Source organism: Anser anser, assembly GCF_964211835.1.
Source record: "Anser anser genome assembly, chromosome: Z".
In the NCBI taxonomy this organism is placed as follows: domain Eukaryota; kingdom Metazoa; phylum Chordata; class Aves; order Anseriformes; family Anatidae; genus Anser; species Anser anser.
Genome location: NC_139723.1, coordinates 153,804 through 175,032, shown reverse-complemented (window position 1 = coordinate 175,032; position 21,229 = coordinate 153,804). Strand labels below are relative to the sequence as shown.

The window sequence follows — 21,229 nt, the reverse complement described above, 5'->3', positions numbered from 1 at the left end:
GACGTATATCAGGGAATTTCTATTAATTTTTATTAAGAACATTTTATATTGCAAAAGAACCTAAAAAGCTAGGAATTCATGCTTAATACCTTCCTGTGATACACAGAGCTTAAATCTTTTCAATGTGGAGAGATGACTGCTCAGGCAGAGATCTCTGTCCCTACTGTTGCTGTGAGTGCTACACTATTGAATAGGCTTGGAACAATGGAACCCAAGGCAGTTTAGAAGTTTTTGCCTACGAACTACCTACATTGCTTCCTTTTATTGATCCGGTGCTAAGCATTAAAGAATTTTTCCCCTCCTTGTAAGACAGACCGAGACTACAGGACAACGAATGAATGCTCACTTGTATTAAAACACTGTCACCATAGTGGAGATTTTAGAGTCTGATGATGAATACTTTTGAAAACATAATATATGCAATGAGTTAAGATCATATGGCTTGGCAGATCTGAAACAAATTGCAGTGACATCTTATATTCCTTCTATGTAATCTAGTTTGGCCTAGTTAGCAGAATTATGCAATTTTTACCACTTCAGAAGTTAGCCAGCTAGTGGTGTAATTATCATAAACTGAATGGAATGTTGAGATGATACAAAGCATACCAGATGGAGCTGTATCATCTACAGGAATAACCCACAGTTATTTACTCTGCCTCCCTTCCACTTTCAGTTTATAATAGCAACAACAATCTTAATGCCAACCGCTTCCCCGAGTTTACTGACTGACTAGGATTCTGACCCGAGACACATCGTGGACAGCGTTGGTGAGTCAGACATTAATCTCTTAGAAATGCAGTCAATGGATTGTTATTGCTTATAGTTAGTAAATCTAAATAGTACCCTTGTCGTGTCGTCTTCATCTCCACCACCTTATCAAAATATTTTTAGCCCTGTCCTTCTTACCATGGCTTATGACCTGTCAATCTGAGCAAAACATCGTGAAAAAATGCAGGCGATATATGGGAGGCTGTGGTCCGACAGTGATGCAGAAGGGGGTTTGAACAAAGACTCATGCTACGGTGCCTTACTGCACTGCTTAACGGATTTGTTGTGTAGTTCAAATATAGGTGCTTTGCTGTAGGAGAAAAATAAGGATCAACATATTTTAATTATTTATCATTCAAGAATGAACATAATTTGCTAGATCTTGTATTCTGTTTACCTTGATTACTCAACCCCCCAAACAAAATATCCAACAAAAAACATCCTCATTTTCGCTAGAAAGTTTAAACTCGCTTCAAATTCAATGACCTATTCTCAGAGAAAAAAGTAGAAAAGGTGAGTTTTAGTCACACAGCATTCAGGGGAAGAAGAAATCAATATACATCACAGTGGAAGCATAGCTTTGTTGTTTAAATCTAAGAGGAACAGAAGAGGCAGAGCTAGTCACCATTACCTTGGGCTTCTTCCAGTAATCCTGAGGTAGATATCCTACAGGAATGCTGGGGCCTTATGGCTTACAGCAATCCAGTAATGATATAAAAGGTGATCGGAAGTTAGATTAACACTGGGCCGTCTGAAGGCCTGTTCAAGAGGATTCCTCTTGAAAGCAGAAATTACATGGTACTCTGAGAAAGAAAAGCTGCGTAACAGCTTTGATATGTAAAGTTCAATGGTTTTCAAAGTACATTGCAGCGTGCAGTATTTACTTTAGTATGCTATTTAAGTAACCATCCTAGCTCTTCTAATAACCACAAAAACTAAAACAGCTATAAGCTTTAAACCTAAGATACTGTTAAACTGGTTCTTATTATATCGAAGTTTTTTAAACCTTTATCTTCAGAATATTTTACTGTAGCTTCTCTTTCTGGTCCTCTTCCCTACCGTCAGTTGATTTTGAGAATTCAGAGCAATTTCAGTTTACATAGCATGTAAAGCTATTTAAATATCCATCTGTATTTCATAAAGAAGGCTATTCTAATCTTTAAAATGAAGAACACTTTAAAAAAAGTAGGCCGAGGACTTTGCAAGCATCTGAAGTGCATTTCAAATTACCCATATTCAAGCTTTTTTAAAAAACATTGTTAGGATTGGACTCCAGGTCAAACTCTCGTTGACAACTGAAAGTTCTTCACATGGTAGACACGTACATCTTAAAAAACTACATCAGAATTCACTTTATCTTTGTAGTCATCTCTTGTAACTTCATTCCATTGCTTACAGGAAGCCTTTAAATACCTCAATTAGAATCGTAATATAAATGAAGCCAGCAACTTTCCAACTTCAGCTGAAATGATAAGGCTTATAAATATAGATACATAAAACAGCAAAAGCAAGTAAAAAGGGTGAAGAAAGTAGTCAAGAGATATAATATGGATTTAAGTATTTAAGATAAAGAAGAAAACTAACAATCTTTACTGAGAAATTATTTCTAAAAACATGTAGAGCTAATTAACAGCTTTACCATACCAGCCAGCTTGCGTTGCTATTTATTACAGAGCTCTTAAGCCTATTACAGAGCTCTTAAGATGCGGGTTACATTTTAGTCGGGATATCTAAGATGAAAAGAAGTGGCCATACTTAGAGATTACTTTTCCCTCAGCGGGAATAGAGGAAGTCTCATGTAACCATCTGAAGACTAAGAGCCACCTCAATCGACAATTAACTGAAGCTAGACACGACAAAAAAGCTTCAAGTGCAAAACTTGTCGTACACCCTCCGTTATGCAGCTGTATAAAGTAATCCCAATGTTGAGCTCTTTACTCATATATTTACAGGAAGGTTGGCATTAAACCCAACATTAGTACTGCTCCTCTCGGCAATGCTTTTCTCTGCACACTACCCACGCTCTACAGATTAAGCCGTTGAAGCATCAAGCAGAAAAATCAGTTCTGCCATACTTTAAGAAAATTGAATTAAAAAAACAGGAACAAAATGGAAGCGATAACTCTACAAGGAGAGAAAATCAACGGAAGAGAACAAAAAAACATGAGGCACTGCAAAATTGAGTTATGGCTGTTATACTAATTTCAAGTATAAAAATAAAATTTGACCTACAGACTATAGCCTGTGCTTTTATTACTGATCTTATTTTTCTATTAAAGCTCATAAAAAAAGAAATATGACATACCAACTTCACTCCAGTGGAAAGCGTTGGTACCACATGTTGTACAGTTGTATACCATGATATTTCTTGGTCTGGAGGGGAAAAAGACCAAAGAGCACATCAGAAGACAAAAAAACACACAAAACACATCAAAAGCCATATCTAAAGTTATCTTTGCCCTCACCATCATTTACATAAAGCAAAAGTTGTCAGCCTCACGTTAGGTTTTTTGCTTCCTGAATCCTTCCAGTATTTTAATCCATCTTTAACATCTGTATATATGATAGTTTATAATTATAACTATGTATATATATAAAACTGTGTGTATATATACATACATAAATGACAAAAAAAGTATATATTTTTCCCCAGAGAAGGCTTTGCCTACATTATTCTAAGTCATACTGATTGCACTGAGGCCCAGGAAAAAAAAAATCAGGTATAGCTTATACAATAGTATCATAGGTGATGTCTTCCTCCTCATCGTCAAATGTTGGCCATTATCCTAAGTTACACTCTGCTGGACTAAAGCTGTTAAAACCTTAGAACCCTTTTGTCCTAGATGAATAGCAGGACACCGATCAGAAGTTCAACAGAAGACTGATTTATCAAAATGCACAGTACCATCACTTCAAAGTACTCAGTGCTTTCAATTGTCACCTGCTGTACCTATTAACTCCAGAATACTAGGCTGCAGACAGTGTCATACTGACAACAACCTCTACTGGAACAAGACCTGCTACTGCACCATTGGTAGCTCTCATTGTTCAAAGAATTCCTTTTCCTGCCTTAAAAGAGAAAAAAGACAAGACGCACCAGTAAAACGCAAGAAGCTTTGCTGTCTCCAAAAGGAAGAAACATTTTTTCATTACTTACAGCAATGAAGAGGCCACTAGGTCCACTGAAGTTATCAATCCATCCCTATCACAAGCAGGTAGGAAGGAAAGGTTTTCGTCTAGTGAAGTCAACAGTTTAAAGTGGAAATTTGACAAGTTAACCCAGGAGAGCAATACTAATTTCCATGTGTCTAAATGAAGTTCTTCCATAGTAACTTGTTATATCATCAGATTTTGCTACAACTCAGACATGAGATCGACCTGTAGTTTCACTGGCCCCTCCAGGTGAGTAGCTAGCTTGTTATTTCTTAGCTAATAAACCGCAAAGTATTTCCTACATAAATACATTTTGTTGAAAATATTTCACTAGCTTATATCAACTCAGTTTAACAGTCAATAGCAAAACTGCTTATCTGTCTTTTGTGTTGGTTTTTTTTTTTTGAATTTTCACATAGACATTTTCACTCAACTTCAATGCCAGTGTTTAAACATTACATGCTTAATTAAAATTTATATACTTACTGTCTGACATCTATGTATATTGTACCTACTCAAAAAGGCATGTGATGTTGATGTATTTTTAAGTGCTTACGAAATATTCAGCGTTGAACTGGAAAAGCCGTTCCAGCGCTATCTCCCATACTGGAAGAAGCATATAGCATATATACTATACATCAATGTAACAGAGTTCATAAAGCTTCTGCCATCCCCTGCCTTGGCTAAAACAAGTGGAGTCCAAACAGTTTTACGTCCTGCAGACCCCAGTTTCATTAATGATACTATTCAGCTATTGACACACCAAAGCACCTCGAAGAGGGAAAACAGATGAAATTACCTTTCTTACTTCACGATTCTGTATAACTATTTTGTGTGTAAAACAGTATCTCCCATTGTGACAGATGTGTATTGTTCTATGCTTAGAAGTAATTTATCCCCTAAGCTTCCCACATACGAATGCTGTATTTGATATCTTTTGTATGAGAGTTGTTATTCAGAAGCAGTCAAGCCACAGCTTTAAGTTTAAAAGATTTTCCTCTATGAAGGTCACTACATACACAAGCTGTCAGTACGTGCTACAGTTTACAGGCGTGAGTCATGTGAAAACTCAACGTACAGGAAAAGGCTCCTTCCAGCTAGCACCAACAACAGATGGCCTTATAACGGCTATGTTTATTTTTGCAGCTTCTTGCTGTACTACATATTCGGCTAAGGCTTTTGCATAAGTGTAAGTGTTAGGCCTATCGCCAATCAGTTTAGGTGTAAGATCGTTCACCAGGCCATCATCCATCCACCTACAAAAACAAAATAAGAGGCAAGTGTAAGTTACCGCGTACTATTCTACTGGGGAAGCGAAGAAAAAAGGATAACTAGATAAATCAAAAATAATTCTGCAAGTAAAATTAAAATACAATCTTTTCTTCAAAATACCACCCAGGAAAACAAACGCGGAAGTATTATCATTACCTCAGTTCATTTTTAATGCTACTGCTGTTATATCTATAATAAGTAGTAAAATGTCTTCCTTACCTTGATAATTATGAAACTAAAAATGATTACCTTACAAAAGGTAAGATTTTCTATGACATGGAGGAAGGGATAGACTGATTTAGAGATATGATTATTATTATTAATTACATTGTATATGACTCATCTCATACTTGTCCCATTTCACTTAGGGCTTGACAGCTACTAAATAAGACTACTAGATAAGACCTCAGGACAGCAAATGTACACAGGCAATACAGAACAAGTAACTTTCCCCTAGTAACATCCAATTTAAGAGTAAAAATCTATAGAACACGGGTATTCAGAAAGCACCAACATTAAAGACCTAACAGAACTGCTTGTACATTTTTGTTTCTGAGCAGTTAAAAGTATTTCAGTATATCAGACCGATCTTGCAATGGCCTTAGGTGGAAGTAGTGAAGGTTGCTGCTAAAGGTGAGCTGCTGTCTTAGTTCTCTCTGTCCTTCACAGTACCAGCACCAGTACATCTGGAACAGTGCAGCTTTCTTCTGTTTGTTTTTAATAGCTCCTGATCTAGCTCCTCATACAGCCGAAGAGCCACCAGTCTCAGCATACAGGAGGCTTCAGGAATGGCCTGGAGCATCTCCCTCTTTCAGCACTGCTCCACACCTAGCTCAGCTTAAAAGCGACCATGAAACCTTAGCCTATTTCCCTTACAGGAAAGGGTAGCATCAGCCATGTATTAGACTAACAGAACACCATCAGCCAGTTTCTTCATCTTTGTTTCTTAATCATTGGTTGGTACTTCATTACTAGGAAGGCACGTGGTTACAGATTACTGAAGTAACTTGATAAAATAACACATACTCAAGAGAATCCATCAGTTTCTTGGGATCAACAGGAGGTGGATAAACAATTTCCTCAATGTGTTTTCGACTGCAATATGCATACGCAGTCGAAACACGTATGAATACTTCTAGATTCGTCATTCGGTGTGCCAATGAGAGGAGCTGTTTCGCGGAAAGCACATTTAACTGAACAGCATCTCTGTTGATTAAACAGAAACTTGATTAGTAGAAAGCAAAACGAAAACAGCAAGCAAAAAGAAATAACCAGTCAATCCCCTAATTCTTTCCTAAATGCTTCAGTGGTGGCTGTTTATACAGTAATTCTAACATTCTGGACCCCTTCCTCCACCCCCCAAAAACACTATGGAAGTTAGTATCCTAACCTTCTACTCAGAACAACATGACACATTCCATCTAGAAATTTCTCTCTGTCTTCAGGATAGTTTTCCTAAGTTTCCCCTTGTTCTTACTGGCATCCTCGTGCTCTGTTACTAAACAGGCAAAGTCAGCGTACCTTTGATCTGCTCAAGCTAAATTCTAATCCAGTAAGTTTTTCCTAAAATGTGATGGAACAACTGCAACAGGACACCTAGCTGCCAAATGATATAAATGCCAGTCAATTTTAACAGCAGCTTTGAGCTTCCTAGGTCAAGACCTCAGAATGAAGGTTTAGGGGGGCTAGTAAGTTGGAAGTGATTATCATCTTCATGTAAGATAGCACAAGACTCAATAGTGCAACAGGATTACAGGAAGGAAGAAAAAGTGAAAGGAGGAAAAAATAAATAAATCAAGATCCACACTTTCATCGCTCCAACCTGACTGCTTCTCATTAAAATAGAGTCCTTAAGTACACTGTAGCAGGCAAGGTATATCTCTACATTTTGCACTGTATCAGAACACAGCTTATGGCCCAACTGCTACGATGATTTTTATGTATTTCAGATCTTCTCTCCAGCCTCTAAAAACTTATTACAAGCACTAGCCTTGTTTACAATGTACAAATCAATTAAGTTTTAAGAGTACTGCTAAAAAAAAATCAAATCAAATCAAAATCTTTGCATTGGTGTTACAGTTTAAGGATTCTTTATCACACATTATTACTAAAACATTAGGTGGGCAATGGACAAGGAACCCCCGTCCCAAAGCAATTAAGTCCAGAAAGTGTTACCTCGGAAAAAGTTACTTTATCTAAAATAACGGGTTTTAAGTCTTCAGTGCTTCTTTCAAGAGGTCAAAGGAAAGAGGTTCATAATCATAGCTGTAAGCATTGTTTTAAGATATAGAAACACACAGCCAATACAAATCAGGAAGGGTTCCAAAATAAGCCAAAGTATTTTGCTTTCTTGGCTTTATTCCTACCACTGACCCTGAGCTAAATACTTTGAACTTTACATCAACTAATCCCAGTAATAAATATGTGAAGGCTGCTGGAAGTGATACTCAGATTTGTCATGTTCCTCAGAAAAACAAAAAAAATGCCATTCTAGCACATCTGCTATGTGCTCCGGCCTCAAATCCTTCCTAAGAAGCTAATTTTCTATTTTGCTAAGCAATGCACTAGGCCCTCCAGGAAAGTGTAAACTGCCAGAAGCTTGCTGTATCAAGACCTTTCCACCAGTTTTTCCAATCACATTGAAGTCCCTCTAGACTTTTCATAGGTTGGCAGTTCCCTAGCAGTGCAGGTCCATGAAATAGCGATAAATAGGGGCTACCTTATGTCATTTCAGTATACAGTTCAGCATTCTCACAGAAGTAGTGCCAACATTTTAACAACTCAAAATATTTCTCAACTCAGATTTTCTTTACCTAAGAGTTGCTTTACATTCATAAAAATTGGAGTTATTTTTCACAAAGTCATTTCTCCAAATTGTTTATTTATTCCAGTGTTTCAACACTGAATCAGGTCATTTTTTCTAGAAAGCAAATATCTTTTCTTGCTTTTGGGAATCCTTTTTTTATTATTATTATTTCCTTAATAAACTCTGTACAAGATGGAAGTTATTCAATTTTGAGTTTTAAGCTTTCTCCCTCCGCACCTAATTCTCCCTACACCCTCCAACGCAAACTTGCATTCTTCTTACTGGAGGACTTTCTGAAGGCTGGGCAACATTTAATTCGCTGTTGGTTCATCAACTAAAGAAAGCAAGTACTAGAGCTTCCGCCCCATCCCAGTTTTGGGGAAAAGTTATCCTCTGAAAAGATACACTTGCTTTCTAACAAGGGGAGCTAAAGGAATAGTTTGTGTTCTCTTACACAAAAGAAGCTCCGATATGAGTAGTGAGCACAGTACGTACTGCTTCAGATTATTTATACCCTCTTCAGCCATCCCAGAAATCAGAGCAACACGTGATGTTAGGAAGACTTGGAAAAGCAGTATGTTCTCGAGTCTCTCTCAATTTTTTCCCTTCAAAATGCCTTTGAAATTCAGGTACCGGAATTCAGTAAAAACACCAAGGGGCCTATAACACAGTACAAAAATCATGTTTTGCTTCTAAGCACCAAAAATGGATGTCTTTTTGCCTAAAGCTTGAAAAAGATGTGATTTCTTTCATGTCAAATCGTGTATTCTAACTGCTGGCAAAGCAGGTTTAAATAACGTATCTTCTGTCCGTCTATGAAAAGCAAATGAACACCCAATAGCGAGTTTTAGGTAGGGAGAAAAGTTTAACACCCAAGGGGGAATCATTAAATTGACCAGACACACAAAAAACAAATGAGATTAGTAGTCAGACAGCCTGAATATTTGCAAGATTTTGCAGACACCTGATTCACCCCTTCCCTCTGAATACCATCAGCTTACCAAACTAGAGAATACAGTATTTTAAACTCACCTTAGCATTTCATTGAATCTGACTGTTGCAGCACAATGAAATATAATACTGATGCAGTCTGTAAGTTTTGGTTGGATTGGGCTACTACGGTCCAGTTCGGGCTGTGTAAGTTCACTTGCAATTACTATTATTTTTTCTTTGAAGTCAGGCTGCTCCTCTCTCAACCTGTCAAAGAGCTGTCAAAAAAATACCAGGACTAAAAATTCAAACTAATAGCCAGTGAAGATAAAAGACGCATGTTTTATAAGTGAAGATAAAACACATTTTCTGCCCATATATAACTACATTGCCTTATTTCTCAAAATCAGTAGTGTTAAGATAGTGTTTTAGGAGTCCTACAACACGTTACTGACTTACCATGAACATATTCAGTGATGAAGTTGTTCGTATACTTTTTAACCCAAGTGGTGAAAACAGAAGTATTGCATGCGTTGCACAGAAAGCAGTGAGATTTCGATGTATACTTCTAAAAAGGAGGAAGAAAACAAAGGAAAAGGCTACAAGCGGGACACAAGCAGCAAGAGAGGAACTGGGTGGACGGACAGCCAGCGGGGCAGAGGGACAGAAGAACCACCCAGGGGCAGGGAGTAGGACAGATGTGATCGACAGGGTTGGACAGAGAGCCCAACAGAGACACAACTGCGACAGCCAGGATGACCAAGAGTAATGATAGCAATTTTACTCTTACTGACATCAAAGAGTGTTGGTTTGGGATGAAATCAGAGTTTTAGTTTTTGGATCAGAGATGACTCTGTTGAACAGTCTCTGCCTTTCCAGTATGCGAAAGGAAAAGCCACGAGGATAAGCACAGAAGTATGAAGCTATCATTACCAACAGAGATGCTGGAAGTAGGCTTCTCAGTATCACTTTTGGTACTCGTGGAATAATTGCCTGAAGTAACTAGGCAAATTAAACTAATATTCACATTTTAAAGAAAATGTACAGCATTGAAGAAGCTTTCAGGGTGGAGGGTAGCTGCGCTACCTAAGCGTTACCTAGGCCTCTAACTTTACATGCTGTCGCACTAGGGGAACTTGGTGTGCTAACTCTAAGGAACAGTACAGAGCGTAGAGCGGAGTGGAGACATCACGGATAGGCCCTGTGACGAGATGGGGACCCGATGCTCTTGTGCACACTGAGACCGATAAGCTGCACGTTTGCTACCCTGAGCCAACGACCTGTCACGGTTTTGACAAAACGCTGTACTCTAGTGAACTTTTGCTCATTATATCATCATTATAATACCGAAACACACCTCCACCCCAAAAGCTCCATGCCTCCAAGGTGCGACCACCCCTCACTGAGCGTGCAATCTGAATTTCTCCTTTAAACAAAAGCAAGAAAACTTTCTACCAATCATAACCAAGATATGCCTGACTAGAGTCACTCAAGCTCCACCTAAAAGGACAGAAAATAGTCATAGAATATCCTGAGTTGGAAGGGACCCACAAGGATCGTCAAGTCCAACTCCTGGAACCACACAGGTCAACCCAAAAATTCAGACCATGTCACTAAGCGCACGGTCCAAACGCTTCTTGAACTCCAACAGGCTTGGTGCAGTGACTACCGCCCTGGGGAGACTGTTCCAGTGCACGACAACCCTCTCAGTGAAGAACCTCTTCCTGATGTCTAGCCTGAACTTCTCCTGCCGCAGCTTGACACCATTCCTGCGGGTCCTATCACTGGTCACTAAAGAGAACAGATCAGCGGACAACGTAAATTGGCTTAAGTGAAAGGGGATGTTAGGGAAGATACCATCACGAAGGATACCTTTCTGACTTCTGGGATCAGTCGACGGGCTGAGCCTCTTTTCCCCCCGCGTTGGGATGTCATGGGGTAAGATTTGAACGCTTGGTTGTACCAGGTGTCTCCATGGAAACTTAGAAATCTCTAGAGCCTTTGTGCCTTTTAACGCATTAATAGCCAGGACGAGTGCCTGTGTATTTCACGCATGCTCACTTGCTTTTGCGGACAGTGAATTTATCTCTGGCAATCCAAAGAACCTGTGTCCCTGTTGCTGTAATAAACTGCCCTTCATTGCATTGTTCCTAGCTGTGATAGTTCTCATTGAATGCGACTACATCAAGGACGTGCTACATTATTGGTGAATCCGTGACCGTCATAGTTCAGTAACCTGAATCCAACCAGACCCGTAACAGTTAGTCAGCTACGCCCCTTAACAGGACAGTATTTCATAGGGAAAAACATAAAGCCTAAGATTTCTCATCCCTGAGGCCTTGGGAGACAGGCAGAGAAGGAATCCGAGACTCTTAGTGTCTCCTGAGAATCGCAGCTTACAGTTACTCCACGTCTTCTGGTCTCACAGGATGAGGCAGAGGTATCATTAATTCCTTCTCCATCTCGCTGGAAAGAGCTTTTCTCCTCTCTGTGACAAAGGAAAAAAAATGCTATGATCGTGGGAGTCATTATACAAAGCCACGCTCGGTGAATTCACTATTACAGTTAAGATCGTTTTTAATCAAAAACACCTTGGCAGCAATGTTACCACTGCAAACATAGCGCTGCAAAAAAATTCAACTCAAGAGAAAGAAAAGGGCGAGCTAAAAGGACAAATAACGTGACCAAAGGCATCTGCAACAACCATCTGGTAGATGGTTGTCCGTAGCCCTCGGATTTCATGGTCGCCTTTCCTGACAAACGAATCCTGGAAGAACAGAAAAGATACACAACGTGTCCACTAAAACTTTTGGGGAGACTACTGAAAAGAAAAACAAAAAAAATAGAAACAGCAAGCGGCCAGTACGTCAGTTTTGTTAACAGAGTAACATTAAAATACTAGAAATTTCCACGTTCTGTGTAGCCCCAAGGTGGTGCTGGGTACATCCACTGATATTAACGGGGTGGCACAATGTAAGAGATAGTTAATAGACCAGGTACACCTGAGGTGCACAGATTGCATATTCCAGGCGACAAAAAAGGCACAGCTTGGCACCCAGTTTGGATCAGTTTGCATATGAGTCTGCTGATACAGGAGTATATGCAACAAGCAGAGAAGTCTTTTACTCCACAGACTCAGTTTCATTACGTATATACAGACATATACATATGTATGTATATATATATTTATATAACAAACAAACAGTTTAAACTTTATAACCACTTGAGTAACAACCGTTAGCTACACCTACGCTTAAAGCCAGGACTACACTTACGTGATTAAGTAAACATGGAGCCTTATCTGTGAAACGCTGGGAATGCCCCATAACCGCTGGGCATCTTATGCACAGCGTACATAATTTTTGCACAAATGTGCATCTTAATACACAAGGAGGAGGGGCGAGGCGACAAAGGTTTTTAGAGACGCGTCAAGACCAGAACAACCACTGGGCAATCGCTCAAATGTGCAAAGCTCAGCTAAAACCTGCGCAATTCCACTGAAGGAAGGAGGCTACCTACTTGTCTGCTTAAAACAACCTCCACAAAGAACATATTACAAAATCAGAAATGAAACCATCGTCCAGCAAAACAAACATCTGGAATACAAAGGGCTAAAACTGACAGCTGAGGTTTGATTCTTTAGCAATGTCAAATGTGTTCAGATCCTACCTGACTTCTCGTGGATGGTGGTGTTGCAGCACAGAAATGAGGGGATCGGGAAGATCACAACAGGCCAAATGTGGTGCTGAGCTCCTAAAGGAGCTGGTGGGATAGCACTGATGAGAGTGAGACAGGCTGTCAGCCTTCTGCACGAGCTGAAGAAAAGGAGCCCAAGTGTCGGAAGAAGCTGTTTCTTCTCATACTTCATTTAATACATAGCGTCTTTAAATCCGGGGCGTCTCCTTAGGGAACAGATAAAGAGGTAGAGCCAGCGGCTCCAAGGACACTTCAGGATCTTAGTTCTTTTTGTAGTTAGCTGCTATCCATAAAATCACACCAGTTAAAATGGAGAGTTATGTTAAAAATTCTGGATAATAACAAAAGTATGGGATTAAAAAAAAAAAAAACAAACACACGTTTGCATGGAAAGGAGGTCAAATTATCTCTTTCATTTCCCAATTCCCCTGCAAACTCTATGCTCAGCTCCTCTTAACTCACTCACCTATCCAAACACCGGGCAGATGCATCAGTTCTCATTGTTCTTGGTAAAAAGACAACATTTTCACGCTTGCTCTCAAATATCATCTCTTTCCAGCCCACTTTCCTGCAAGCTATGCTAATTCCTCCAGACTTTTTAATATATGCTAGAAACTTCACTGTTTTATCCTAATGACCATCTCGATGGGAGTCGCCGAGCTGCTATCTTTCATTCTGCTGTCTTCACAAATACAAAGAAAACAGTACTTCAGCAATGCTCTCTGACAAACTAGGCGATACGTGCATCGACCTCATACATAAGGAAGGAAAGAATTCGTAGACAACATCCAGAAAGTATTACTTTGTTAGATATCAGAGTGGTGGGGCAGAATGACAATGCTACACAAGACTGTACCTATGCTCCTGGGATTGTACACAGTTTGCTGGAATACAAAAAAAAAAAAAAAAGTAAGGTCACTGTGTGGAACAAGTTCACTCACTCCATTATTATTGTGAATGATAAGAATATTTTAGTAAGCGTTCTTTTAAACCCGTAGAACTTTTCGGATTTATCTCAACTCGGCTTCATGAAAACTGAAACTTGCAGTGCAAAGATCATTTATAAAAGCTTTTAGCAGCTGACCTTTTAAGGCATGGATTTGGTCACCTTCCTGGTGGGTAATATTCGTCTCTCTCCCCCTTTGCCCCCCACCACCAAAAAGAAAGCTTAAAGATCACAAACTGGGACTTCTTGGAGGTGCGACTCCATTTTTCACCTTACCTAATACACACTGTTTCTTCGCTATGCTAAGCTTTCACCATGACTGCATAACAGAGTCTCACTGATACTGTTTCTGTCTGAGAGTTTCATACGACTTCCCCCAGTTGAATGAAACGAGCGTTTTCCGTTGTGATGGACGTCAAAACCAGCGATGTCTCTCGTCAGCTGTGGAGTCCTGCTGGCAGTATCACCAGCTCTCACACAACCCCATCTACCTTTTGGGGTCCGCCCCATCCGTCCTCAGCAGTGGGAAGTTCTTCCAGAAGCAAACAGACTGTTATTCGTTCCTCGGTGGAGCTGAGGCTCTGCAAGGCTTTGCTTTTTTTCTTCCCTCACTCCCCCTTCATTTCCAAGCTTAAACTTAACACATAAGCTCGTGGGGCTGCGGCGGGAACCCCCAAATCAAATCCCAGCCCCAGCATCCCACAGTCCCCTGATTCAAAGATCATAAATCCAATTTCTTTAAGTGATTTATTCTTTATTGACGGCGCCGGATGCACGGGGGATCTTTCCGCCTATCGTGCATCCCGAAGTGAAAAGCCGTCCCAAATTTATACATCACAGTGAATAATATTTTATTAACGCCTATACATATTCATTATCTAACCCCGCCTACTCTCGCTTCTCATGCTAATCAGTTTTTTGTGTCCTGCGCCTGCGCAGATCCTCTCGGTGGTCTTGGGCAGGGGTCGTCGAGCTGTGGTCGGTGGTCTCAGAGAGGAAGGCCATAAGTCTTCCTCACAGTGTACTTTTCACCCTTGGTCAGGATTCTGCTGAGTTAGCTTTCTTCCTAACCGCAAGGACTGTTTTTTTTTCTTCGATTCTTCTGCTTGTTATTTTCTTATCTTGGATTCCAATGTCTTGTTCGAGATATATTGCCCGTATATGTCCTCTTTCGAGATACATTGTCCATACATCTGTTTCCTGCCCTACACCTAATGTTCTGTTCTCCTTTAATAGTTACATTCTTAACCCTTTCTTATCTGGAATCGCCTCAGCTTCCCTAATCACCCCTACTCTCAGGCCCATCAAGCTACAAATGCACACAATGCTACAGACTGCAGTGGGCAGGTCCTTCAGGGCAGGGATGTCGTCATCTTTTCAGGTGATGTTCAGCTCCCTGAAAGGGCTGAAATACCGCGCCCATACTCACTTCCCCTACTTGATTCACACAGGTGTAGTCAGGGGAGCAGGGCCACGCCAGCACTCCCTGCTCACAAAGCCGACTGCCTACCTCCAGGTTTGCATCATTTCCCTGGATTACTGCTGCTTCTGACACATTCCTGCTACGAAAGCATAGCTCACTGGCATTACGCAACCAAACGCGTGGATTGTGCTGTCTGCAGTATTTTGTCCCACACGCTCCTGCCCCAGGACAGTTATTTAATCAGCTGGTGAGCCCGTGCCTCGAGCAAGCATCTTGCTGGGTAACCAGCTCCTAGCCTTGAGGGGACACGTGAGAACTTCCAACTTTGTTTCCTGGTAATGGTTGAAGTAAAAGCAGTAGGGAAAACCCCTGGAAGAAAAGTCTTCCTTAAGCTGAAGACCTGCAATATCGCAAAACTGCTATGAAATATTACGAAGGCAGAAGGATGGCTCAGTCAGCCCACTCTGACCAAATGTCAGTGACCTCCCAAAGGTCTTTCTGTTTGCAGGAGCCCGTTTTTCAGATACTTTTGTGCTGCTACCCTAGTGCATGCTGTGTGTTTCTCAGGCCACCTAAAATTCCTGAAATGCAACAGTTCTGGTTTTCCCACCTATTTATTATTAGTACCATTCTTTCAAGACAGTCAAAAGAAGTAATTTATGGTTTTATTTGGTAGAGAGCGAAATCACTTTCGCTATTATGCTGTCACCAAAGTCAGCTGGAACTATAACAGAATGATAAATGAGAGATAAAATAATTTTTCTTTCTTGGATAGCGTTTGCTTCAAATACTCATGCCAGGGCCAGTTTAAGGAATCCACGGGTTCCAAGGGAGGGAGGCTTGCCAAAACAGATTCTGTCTCTCTGATAATTTCTCAATGGAGCATTTCTCCCTTCGGTATTACTGGGGTAAGGACAATGACTTGGATTTCAGAGAAGCAAGGTTTGCAAGGATAGGTAGTACCTTGAGATAGATGAGATTTCAGGGATACAACCTCGATACCTACCAAAACCTGAATTCCACAATGCTGCTTCTGCAATCTGAGGGTCAAACTCTTTTGCCACAGACGGGCAGGGATATCAGACCAGCGCAGAGGATCGCTTCAGGAGTCAGCAGAAGTGGTAACGAGAGAGCTGCATCCCTCTGTGATAGATACCTGTGCCCAAACAAGCTTTCCTTCCGCTCACAGGGGAAAAGACCTGGCGTCCTACAAGAAGTCTCACGTCTACCACTTTGGGGGGCTCTCAGTCAGCTTGTCTGTGCTTCAGCTTCCCTTTGAAGGAAGTGGAAAAGTACATAAAAGCCTCCTTCTGGTATCTCGGCACTGACCTGCAAGCCAGCACCAGCAGCAGGGCTCTGTCACGCTTCGGCCCGGAGAAGAGGAGGCTCTGGGGAGACCTCATTACTACTTTTAAACACGTATAATGGACTCACAAAAAAAGACAGGCAAGGACTTTTTACCAGGGCCTGTAGTGACAGGGCAAGGCAACAGCTATAAACTGAAAGAGGACAGATTTAGATCGGACAAAAGGAAGAAATTCTTCACGATGAGGGTAGTAAGACACTGGAACGGGCTGCCCAGAGAAGTTGTGGAGGCCCCATTACTGGAGGCGCTCAAAGCTGGGCTGGACTGGGCTTTGAGCAACCTGACCTAGTGAAAGACGATGCTGATCGAGGCAAGGGAGATGGACTAGATGATCTTCAAGTGTCCCTTCCAACCCAAACCACTCTACGATTCCGTGAAAGGAATTGCCTCCCAAGTCTTTTTTGACCAACCACAACTAGCATTCTGGAAAGCCCTGCAAGCACTTGTTCATTATTTCTAGGATAATTCTTAAAGCTGAAGCGGGACAAAGTTTTGTCCACAAAGGCCTTTGGGAAGACTACTGAAAGGAAAACCAAGGCAAACCAAAAAACTAGGAACAGCAAGCGGCTAGTACGTTGGTTTTGTTAACAGAGTAACACTAACGTACCAGAAATTTCCACGTTATTTGCCCTCTACCTTGAAAAAGTCACCCAATTCTGTCAGTGTTCACCATCAGCATTTTTTTTGAATTTTCACATGGACATCCAAGAAAAACATTTCAAGTCCCCGTCACTGAGGGAGAAGAGGAGAGAAAAAAAAGAGGTGGGGGAGAAGCGCAGCCATTCCTTTCGTCGGTAACGTGAGCAAAAAGCTCAGGCGCTCGGCAACAATGTGCTTTGAAAGATGAAACACAGAAAAAACTACACGTTATATAATCTCAGCTGTAGAGTCACGTGTATGTGTACCTGCTCATTTATTCATCTGCCAGTATATTTTGCTACAGAACGTAGAAACTGCAAGGTTACTACTGCCGTTTGTAACCGATGGGATCTTCGGTAGCGTTGGTAATGGAAGATGAAATATACAATATCGCTTAGAGAAATACAAGATCGCTTAGAGAACCGGTTGTCAGAACGCAGGGAGAGGAAAACCTCCGAGGCGCAGTCCAACGATCAAGCGCGGCGAGGACCCGCGCCCGGCCGCCGCAGCCCCCACCCCTCCCGGCCCGACGCTCCGGGGAAGCGCCCCCGAAGGCTCTGGCTCGCCTCACCGCCGGCAGCCGCGCTCGCAGCCAGCGGCAACCTGCGCCTCCCGGCGCGCACGGCCCGGCCCCGGCCCCGGCCCCGGCCCCGGCTCGGGGAACGACCGGCCGCGCGCCCCGGAGCCCACGTGGCCGCCCGGCACCACAGAACTACAGCTCCCAGCATGCCGCGGGACGGAGCAGTCCATCCAACCCAGAGGAAAGTCGGCCAAGCATACACAACCCCCCCCCCGCCGCTCCGCCTCCCTCTCCCCCAGCCCCCCGAAGCCCCGCGCAGCGCAGACCCCGCAGCACACTCGGCCCGGTCCGGTGTGCCGCGGCGCGGCGCCGCCCCCGCCCCGCGGAACGGCCTTTCCGCAGAAGCCGCCGACCGCGTGGCGCCCCGACCGCCCGCCCTGCCCCGTCCTTTCTGGGGGCAGCACCGACCACCAACCTCGTTGCGGCACCGCGCCTCGGCGGCCCGGCCCGTCCCGTCCGGGCCCGTCCCGGCTCCCGCTCCGGAGAAGGGCGCCTCCATTTTGCCGCGGGCAGGGGTCCTGCGGCGCCGCCCGGCTCCCCCTCCCTAGGCGAGAGCGGCAGAGTCGCAGGCAGGGCTTCCCGGAGCAGCGCTGATGTGCGAGCCACAAAAAAAAAAAAAAAAAAAAAAGCATGCCACTCACAGCTTTATGCGTTTACGCAACTTAGGGCAGAGATTGCCCGTGTTGCCCTTTTTTTTTGTTGTTGTTAAGAAGGTCGGGTGTGCTTTGTCCTCTCTCATTGCATATTGCAAGAGGAACAAGAAAACCTCCTCCGGAGGCTGGAATTGCTCAAAAAAAGAGCACCCCATTAATAACACAGTTATTCGGCTGGAAATCAGTCTTGGTTATGCACAAGAACAACAGAGTTCCCGTCTCCTCACAGAGCTTAGCCACGGCGCCTCTGCTCCGCTCTACGCTCCGTACTGCTGTTCCTCTTAGAGTCAGCACGCCAGGTTCCCCCAGTGTGATCAACATCTAAGGCTGGAGGCCTCGGGATCTTTTATGCAGAGCAGCTACGCTCCACCCTGGAAGCTTCTTCAGCACTGTACCTTTTCTTTAAAATGGGAATATCAGTTTTATTTTCAGGTCACCTAAGGCAATTATTCCCCACGGCAGGGACTAGGAATGCTAAGTAGAGGAGAAAACGAGTGTTGTGGGCCTCAAGCGTGCGCAAAGAGCATAAGGAGGGCTCCTGAGGACGGGGGAACAAGGGGAAAGCTGCTTACTTCTGACAAGTCGTCCTCGATCTTCGTGCCACGGACGTTTGTCCCACACGCTCGGCGCACGAGTTAGGGGTCCCCGTACATTTGAAGGCTTCTTACCTCTGAGAAGTTCCCCCGGGCTTTCTTCCGCCAGACGATGGCTTTCCCGGGGACTCGCCGCCCCGCACGGAGAGATCCCTGCCCAAGCAGCTCACGGCCTGCGACGCCACGCGCGTGCAGCCATTCTCAGGAAGAGGCACGCGCGGCTTTACAGCCTGAGTGGGAAATGGCAAGCGTTTCCTCGGGGCAGGTTTTCCACCATCATCTGCCTCCGCAGGAAAGGGAAAAGTCGCTCCTGTCGGCTGCTCCTCCTAACATTCCTAACATCCCCCCACCTCCCCGATCCCACCTTCCCCTGCTGATTTTGGTCCTCTCGGGTCGCTGCTCGGTACCCTCTCTGCAGCTATCCCTATTGTGGGAATGGCAGACAACCCCGCAGGTCGTCCGTACCCAAAGGCCTGAAGGATCCGGTTACCCGAAAAGTTTTGACGAGAGATTACAGAAAGAGTCGCACCTCTGCGCAACGCATCCCCCTTTCCAGAGAGACGAGAAGACGTCACAGGCGACCTCCCTGTAACTTTTTCAAATTCGGCAACGGTTTGCAGTGGGTATTATGAAAAATAACATTAGAAAGAGAAGACCGGTTCCTGACAAGTTCCCGAAGCCAGGAGAACTTGCCCAATCAACCCCAAACCGTTCGCTAGAGTAACTTGTTAGTCCGTTTCCTTTTGAAAGCCAAACGAGGAGGCGCGCGTTCTACTCTTTCCCATCTGTGTTCTCGTTCCAGCTTAACCCGGCAGGCGGCCAGAGCGAATGGCTGAGTGGTGCTTTTCTCCCCACCGTGGGAGACTCGGGAAGAAAAAGTAGTTAAAGCTCGTGGGTTCGGATAAAGACAGTTTAATAGGACAAAGAAGGCAGGGAAATCATAACAACGATGAGGAGGGAACGTTGCAAAGCAAGCGATGCATGATGCTATTGCTCACCACCTGCTGACTGACGCCCAGCCCTCCCCGAGCAGCGGTCCCCCCCCACCCCCCGCCATCCTGTTCTCCACCGTTCCACCGGACAGGTTAAGAAAGGGGCCAGGCAGCAGGACACTCACCGCAGCTCCTGCTCTGCGTGCTGCCGGGACGATTTCACGGTTCAGGCGCATCTTGCTCGCTCTCTCCCCCGGCTTCCTCCTCGGTAAGGATCCGGAGGCTGAGCTGTCACGCCCCGGGAGAACACACCAAGAAGAAAGGAGAAGGAAAGCTTTTGCTTCCCTGGCCACAGCGTGTTAGAACCCCAGCAGGCAGCTGAGCACCACACAGCTGTTCTCTTACTCCGTCCTTGCACCGGGAGTAGGGAGAGAGCTGGAGGGTCCAAAGGGAGAAAAGTCATGCATTGAGGGAGTGCCCAAAGAGAGTGGGCTGGCTTCTCCTGCGATGTCAGCCATTGCTGCGATGAGCACTGAGCCAGGGCCAGGGAAGGCGCTGCAGCTGACATGCGGGACAATGGAGGGATCAGAAGCAGCCAGCGTGGGTTTCTGAAGGGCTGGTCCTAGGTCTTTGTGCCTAAAAGCAGGACTCCGCAGAACCAGCAGCAGGGGACAGGTATCAACCCTTGGGCCACTGGGTCCTCAGGGTTCATCCCCGAGTACTTTCTAATTCTGACCCCGAGTCTCTCATATGAGTTCTGTGTTGTGGGCTGTTACTGTTTCAGTTGGATAAGCGGATATTTCTGCTCTATCGGAATTACTCTTGGTCTGGGGGGGTGTTAGTTCTTTCCCATTCTTGCATAGCTGCCTGGCAAATCATTTCCCTCCTAAACATTCCTCTCCAGTGAATAACGTACTCAAGATTGACATTTCCCTCTCAGGAATACAAATTAGGCCTTAGAAGTGGATTTGACTGTTCTGCTAGGCCCTCACTTAAAGGCTTCATTTCCTTCTTAAAACTCCTAACCTCTCTGCTGGTAAGGGGGGAGTGGCACCGGCCCCGGGTCGGCCCTGCACGGCCCCGAGGCCCCACCGGGACCCCCCCCCGGCTCCTTTTATTCCCAATTACCCGACGCCTGATCACCTCCCCTGTTTCCTCATTGGCTGAGTACTACAGGTTCACAAGCTACTCGACGCTCCTCTATACCATATATGTACAAGTTTTCTTTTTTTCAACCCTTTAATTTCTCCTTTCTTATGTTTTGAGAACTTGTGATCTTTGTTTTACTGTTCTCACACTGCTCATCCTGTTTTTCTCAAGCTTCTACCTTATTTTGGAACAGTGAGGCCTTCTACTGTCCACTTATCTACTTAGCATTTCTCCTTATTATGACTACACAGCTACCTTTGAATACAGAAAATTAGTTCTCTACCGCAAAAACACAACTTAGTTTCTTACATGTTTGGAGGGAG

At 43.7% G+C, this 21,229-nt stretch overlaps 1 protein-coding gene across 3 annotated transcripts; it reads right to left on the bottom strand.

Moving 5' to 3' along the window:
• Nucleotides 1–656: 656 nt before the first annotated feature.
• LOC310889685 (fatty acyl-CoA reductase 1-like) lies at nucleotides 657–19,873 on the bottom strand. Of its 3 annotated transcripts, XM_083817546.1 has the most exons (9): nucleotides 17,995–19,873; nucleotides 12,599–12,831; nucleotides 11,341–11,417; nucleotides 9,032–9,207; nucleotides 6,220–6,399; nucleotides 5,000–5,177; nucleotides 3,926–3,970; nucleotides 3,074–3,141; nucleotides 657–1,078 (listed from the first exon to the last, which is right to left on the bottom strand). In XM_083817546.1, exons 2-8 carry the CDS (start codon nucleotides 12,795–12,797, stop codon nucleotides 3,079–3,081), a joined length of 918 nt encoding a protein of 305 aa, XP_083673672.1. In that variant the 5' UTR covers nucleotides 12,798–12,831; nucleotides 17,995–19,873; the 3' UTR covers nucleotides 657–1,078; nucleotides 3,074–3,078. The 3 variants fall into 3 exon arrangements, 2 of the variants coding, with proteins under 2 accessions (XP_083673672.1, XP_083673673.1); XM_083817547.1 differs by lacking the exons at nucleotides 657–1,078; nucleotides 3,074–3,141; nucleotides 3,926–3,970 and adding an exon at nucleotides 4,099–4,692 and having other exon boundaries at nucleotides 17,995–19,870; XR_014576711.1 differs by lacking the exons at nucleotides 657–1,078; nucleotides 3,074–3,141; nucleotides 3,926–3,970; ... (1 more) ...; nucleotides 6,220–6,399; nucleotides 17,995–19,873 and adding an exon at nucleotides 8,525–8,659 and having other exon boundaries at nucleotides 11,330–11,417; nucleotides 12,599–12,735.
• Between the last annotated feature and the right edge of the window lie 1,356 nt (nucleotides 19,874–21,229).